Here is a 5,993-nt window from a genome sequence, read left to right as displayed (position 1 = left end):
GTTACTTTAAAGTGGCATCAGAGTACCATACTTTAAATGCCTGGCGTGAACGTGGCCCTGGTTGCCCTTTGGGGTTGAGACGTAATGACATATTGCTGCCTGTTTCTGAGAGGGAGGGAGTCACTCCTGCTTTAGCCGTCTTAAGCAAGACCAGGGACCTTCTGGGAGAGGAACCTTCTGCAAGAAGAAGCCACAGAAACAGGGAATGCTTGAGTGCTTGTGCCATGTGCTTTCTTTCTCTGCTCTAAGACATTAATGTTTCTGTGTCCCTGGGTGAGAAGATCCCTCCGCTGCCTCCAGGGCTCACCACATGTTGGTCCGACTCACTTCTAGGCCTGTGGCTCATAAAGGCTTTGAGCAGCACCCGGTGGGCATCTGCCGCTGCCTCGTCCACAAAAATCTTCAGCATATTGTACACCACGGTGAACGACGGGCCCACCTCGGCCACTGGCACCTCTGGCACCAGTTCCCTGGGCAGCTTCAGCGCTTTGCTGGCTGCCTCCATCAGCAGTTCCACCACCTCCTCGTCGGTGATGGCCACAGCCACTGGCGACTTGACCAGGGCTTTGAGCTGCTCCAAAGGCTGCCCCGCGTGCTCAGCTGCTTTCCTTAAGGAGGACTCATCCAAGCCAAAGCTGACGCAGTAGCCCTGCAAGGTCTTGGCCAGGAGGTCCACGTTGCAAGCGATCGAAAGGGCTGGGATGGGCACAGCCTGTTGGCCGCAGGCTACTGCCGATACCAGCCACATGTGCTCAACCATGGCGGCCTTCTTCTTCTCCAGGATGCGGTGGGAGATGTTGGGAGTGGCTAAGATGAAGGAGTGGCTCTTCTGTACGTCCTGGGTCTCGCAGAGGCTCTCGCCAAGGAGGGGGAAGTCGTACTTGCTGGCCACAACGCTGGAGACCAGGAATACCTTGGGGGCTTTCACTTGCTCGGCCTGGAGGTCTTGCACACAGGCCTCTCGGATCTTCTGCAGGGCCACCGCTTCGCTGAAGCCGGATGGTTGGCTCTGGCGGGCAGCTTCCAGCTCCGCATCCACCTTGGAGAGGACAAAGTAAACGTCCTTGCCAGCTTTATTGATGTGACGAGACAGTTCGGCGTGGGCAGAGGTGAAGCGCTGAGAGGCGAGGATGATGAAGCAGTCATAGCGGGATACTTTGATCTCCTCCAGGTAAGTTTCCACGCTGAAACCAGGAGCACTGATGCTTGGCAGGTTCCACAGAACCACATTGGCGTACTTGGGGTGTGAATAGGGCACAGGGTCATTACTGGAGCCCGGCCCTCTGGTAGGAGCAGCACCCTCATCCTCCTCGTGCAGTTCCCGGAAGGTGTTGATGAAGGTGGACTTGCCTGCTCCTGGTTCACCAGCGACACCCACATCCAGGCAGATGTTCTCCAGGGAGCGAAGAGCGTCTTGTAGCTTCGTTGATAGATCAGAAAAGCTCCCTTTCTCAAAGGCTCTTTTGAGGTCCTCGATCTGGTCCTTGGGCAGTATGGTTTCTTCTTCTTTTTCTTCTTCTTCTTCTTCGTCATCCTCCTCCTCTTCCTTCTCCTCCTCCTCCTCTGCCCTTGAGGGAACTGTTGGCCAAGAAGACCGTGGTTGGCCTAGAGGGAAAAGGCCAGGCGAGCAAGACTGAGTTAATGGGAGCCTTGTAATAAAACACTGATCGGTATAGCATGGACACAACTTTATTATGGCAAAGTTACTAAAGACTGTTCAGCAGAACAGGCCTGTCAGCCTGAGAGAACCATGGTGGAAGTTGCCCACACAAAGAGTACCACCGATTCCATACATGGAGACCTCTGTGCAATTCATGCCCATTTTGCCACAACTATAGAGAGCAGCGAGGGACGCGGGTGGCGCTGTGGTCTAAACCAGTGGTCCTCAACCTTGGGCCTCCAGATGTTTTTGGCCTACAACTCCCATGATCCCTAGCTAGCAGGACCAGTGGTCAGGGATGATGGGAATTGTAGTCTCAAAACATCTGGAGGCCCAAGGTTGAGGACCACTGGTCTAAACCACAGAGCCTAGGGCTTGCCGATCGGAAGGTTGGCGGTTCGAATCCCCGCGACGGGGTGAGCACCAGTTGCTCGGTCCCAGCTCCTGCCCACCTAGCAGTTCGAAAGCACATCAAAGTGCAAGTAGATAAATAGGTACCGCTACAGCGGGAAGGTAAACGGCGTTTCCGTGTGCTGCTCTGGTTCGCCAGTAGCGGCTTAGTCATGCTGGCCACATGACCTGGAAGCTGTACGCCGGCTCCCTCGGCCAATAAAGCAAGATGAGTGCTGCAACCCCAGAGTCGGTCACGACTGGACCTAATGGTCAGGGATTCCTTTACCTTTACCAAGAGCAGCAATATTATAGAGAGATGCTCGTATGAAGCACACTACTTCACATGACTTGAGCTATTCAGTTGGACCATACAGGCACACTCTCCATCCCCTTTGTGGACATACAACAAAATATAGTTCACCCCAATTCCTTCCTCATCACAGCCAGCTGGATGAATGGAATTCACTTAAGAAATTTTGTCTCTCTATTGCAATAGAGTGTGAGCTCTATATAGTTCTTTCAGCTCATTTTGTTTGATCAGGTCAATCTGAGTATATCACACATAGGATCAAAGTGTTTGTGTGCAACTTAGTGGCTAAGAGACAAACTTAGCAACCCTGTTTATAGAAAGAAGGAAATCCTGCTGGATTTAGCAGGGCTCAATAGCAGCTGGTGCCCATTGAGACTGATAAGGCAAAAGACAGAGATGGCATTGATAGGTGGAGCCAGAGCCAATGACAGGTCGAGCCACACTAGCAATAGGCTTGCAGGCACACTACTACCGTAAGCAGTTGGGTAGAGAGAGGCTGCAGCTACACAATTATGCCACCAGATGGCAGCAATGGGGAGAAAGAGGCTGCAGGAACACAATTGCACCACCAGATGGCAGCAGTGGATGGAAAGATATGCCACCATAAGTAGCAATAAATATAATAATAATAATAATAATAATAATAATAATAATAATAATAATAATAGAAATAATACCCTAGAAATAACTGAAAGCCTAAATCTAGCACCTAACCATAAGCCCCTAACACTAATCTTTTGACCCTTAAGCTCTCAACCCCGACTCTCTAACTTTAACCCTCTAACCCATGGGTGTCAAACACAAGGCCCGGGGGCCTAATCCGGCCCGCCAGACCTCGTCATGTGGCCCGCGTAGCCGCCGCCGACAAAAACCGCTGACAGTAGTTCTGGAGCCTGCGATTGGCCAAGGGTCAAAACCAGGGGCGGGGCTGCAGGCGGAGGCCGGGGCGCTGGAGCCGCGCTGACAGCCTTGGCCAGGGAATTTCAATTTCGAATGAGGCTGAGGGAGGCGGTGGCACAGCGGCCAGATGGGGAAGTGAGATGCAGGAGGAGGAAGCCCGCTGAGGAGGTATGAAAGCCCTACAGGCGCTGCCGGCAAAGTTGGTGCCGGGACGGAGCAGCGCTGGATTTTTTTTGGCTTTGCTGTTGTCTCCGAGAGCGAGTGAGGCGGCACTGGGGAGCCGCCGTCCGCCGCTTCCCTTCCTCTCCTCGGCTGCATCCGGGAGGTGGGCGAGCGAGCGGGCGAAAGGGGCGCGAAGTGAGCCTGAGGGCGAAGTAGGCGAAGCGCAACAGCCGCTCTCTTGATTGAGCTGGGTTTCTCTTCCCTCTTTCCCCGTTTTCTCCTCATAGACACTCGGGAGGGTGCCTGGCTTTTGCTCTGCCCCCCACCCCCGAGCCGCCCTTTGGCTTCTCAGTTCCGGCGGAGCTGCTCCCCAGGGGGCGGCCGGGAGGGAGGCGGCGGCGACGGCACGGGTTCCTGCTCTTCCCGCTCTGCCGCCGCCTCCTCTCAGCCCCTCGTGATGTAGGGCTCCAGATGGAGTCACCTCGCGGTTTGAGTAGGTGGGAGGGGAATTTTTTTTTTGGGGGGGGAGGTTTTCAAGCCTCCTCTGCCTGCAGTCCCGGTAGGGAGAGGCGGCGGCGAAGACGACAACAGCGCAGGTGGGGGGGAGAGCAGCTCTGAGGCGAAGATGCACGTCCGCTGGGGCTGCCGCCGCCTTCCTCCTCGGGAAATCCGCTGCCCTCCCTCAGTGCGAGGGGAAGGGACTCTGGCGCTGAGGAGGGAGGATGCAAAAGCAAAAGCAAAAGCAAAGCAGGGAGTTGGCGCTGCACCGCATGTTCCTGCCCCTCTCCAAAGCATGGGGTGGGTTGCAGCGTGTGGCATCCTGCCTAGCGGGGTTTGGGTGTGCGCAGGGCGGGAGAGGGAAGCCCTCTTTCCATCTGCAGGTTTTTAATCCCAGCAGTGGCTTTCTGCTTCCTGCCGAAGGTTTAGTTGAGCCCCCCCCCCCGAAGCCGTCGATCCCCACCTTTTGTTCAAATTTCCCTCGTTTACACACGCACCACGACGCAGGAATGTGATCCGCGTGGGGGCGGGATTGAGCTTACATTATTACAAAAAACAGCAATAATTGAATGCAGTGACAATAATTTATGATAATAAAGAGTGGACACATAGTCCTACAGACACAACCGGCCCTTTGAGGGTGACCAAACTGCTGGTGCGGCCCCCGATGAATTTGAGTTTGACACCCCTGCTCTAACCTAAAGACAACTGTGTGAGGGAGTCAACTTTGTGAAAATGTCGTATGTTCTTTAGCAGCAAGTCCTGCCTTGTAGGGGTTGGACTAGATGACTCTTGGGGGTCCCTTCCAAGTGTACGGTTCCGAGTCTATGCCAGGCCTTAATCACTCCAACCTGTCTCCATCCATAATCATGGAAGCTCCCTTCCCAGAACCTGCCCACTAGGGCTGCTGTCTCTCACCTCCCATCACCTCAGAATTGTGGCGGCTTTGCCACGCTCCCTTTCCATGGTGCCACGTTTTGATGGTGTCCTCGTTTCCTGCACTCTAGGGCCACGGTTTGGGGCAGCAGCCGCCGCTACAGATGGCAAGCATTCTCCCGGAGGACTTAGGGAGCTCAGATTTGTCTTCCAAGCAGTCTGGGCCTGGCCTAGATGGTGCTATAGAAACCAGCCTTGGCCCAGAGCCTCCTCCCAATTGGCCAAGCTGGCTTTCCCAGTGTGATGTCAGAGGCAGGTCTGGGATTGCTAGTTTGATGTACCGAAAGGAAACAGTCCTGTGAAGGGATGGAGAGGTTTGCATACTGGGAAGTACCGAAGCCTAAGAACATAAAATACAGGCCAGGGGCTCACCTAGTCCAGCATCCTGCTCTGACAGTAGCAAAACAGATTCTCTAAAGGGGAATACTCAAGCAGGACCTGAGCACAAGAGCCCTCCAGCAACTGCTGCATCCATTTGCATTGCAGGGCATAGCACAGCCATAGCCAATAGCCTTCTCCTTTTATGAATTTGTCCAATCCTCTTTTAAAGCCAGTCTAATTAGTTGCTATGGGACCCAGGTGGTGCTGTGGGTTAAACCACTAAGCCTAGGGCTTGCTGATCAGAAGGTCAGCGGTTCGAATCCCTGTGACGGGGTGAGCTCCCGTTGCTTGGTCCCAGCTCCTGCCAACCTACCGGTAGCAGTTCGAAAGCACATCAAAATGCAAGTAGATAAATAGGAACCGATACAGCGGGAAGGTAAACGGCGTTTCCGTGTGCTGCTCTGGTTCGCCAGAAGCAGCTTTGTCATGCTGGCCACATGACCTGGAAGCTATACGCCGGCTCCCTCGGCCAATGATGCGAGATGAGCGCGCAACCCCAGAGTGTCACGACTGGACCTAATGGTCAGGGGTCCCTTTACCTTTAATTAGTTGCTATCACTGCTTCCTGTAGGAGCCAGTTCCTTCTTTTAACTATGCTTTGCATGAAGGAGGACTGTCTTTTATCTGCCCAGAATCCTCCGATCATGCATTTGTAACCTCATGGCTGGACTACTGCAATGCACTCTACGTGGGACTAACCTGGGGTCGCTCTGGAGGCTGCAGCTTGTGCAGGTGGTGGTGGCTTGGTGCCAT

The 5,993-nt window shown here is 54.1% G+C and overlaps 1 protein-coding gene across 1 annotated transcript; it reads right to left on the bottom strand.

Annotated features, from left to right (window-relative positions):
• Positions 1–244: 244 nt before the first annotated feature.
• Positions 245–5,993, bottom strand: LOC118076212 (interferon-inducible GTPase 5-like). Its single transcript, XM_060269838.1, has 2 exons — positions 5,940–5,993; positions 245–1,477 (listed from the first exon to the last, which is right to left on the bottom strand). The coding sequence occupies exons 1-2, from the start codon at positions 5,991–5,993 to the stop codon at positions 245–247; spliced, it is 1,287 nt and encodes a 428-aa protein (XP_060125821.1).

This window comes from Zootoca vivipara, chromosome 17 (assembly GCF_963506605.1).
Source record: "Zootoca vivipara chromosome 17, rZooViv1.1, whole genome shotgun sequence".
Lineage (NCBI taxonomy): Eukaryota > Metazoa > Chordata > Lepidosauria > Squamata > Lacertidae > Zootoca > Zootoca vivipara.
The sequence above is the reverse complement of the archived record's forward strand: the minus strand, read 5'-3'. Positions and strand labels throughout refer to the sequence as shown.

What these genes read in the sequence shown, in the direction of transcription:
- LOC118076212 (XM_060269838.1), bottom strand. Translation starts at nt 5,993, where the DNA reads ATGGCACCAAGCCACCACCACCTGCACAAGCTGCAGCCTCCAGAGCGA. An exon ending in AGCCTCCAGAGCGACCCCAG is followed by an intron (nt 1,478 to 5,939) that starts GTTAGTCCCACG and finishes CCCAAGGACCAG; the next exon opens with ATCGAGGACCTCAAAAGAGC.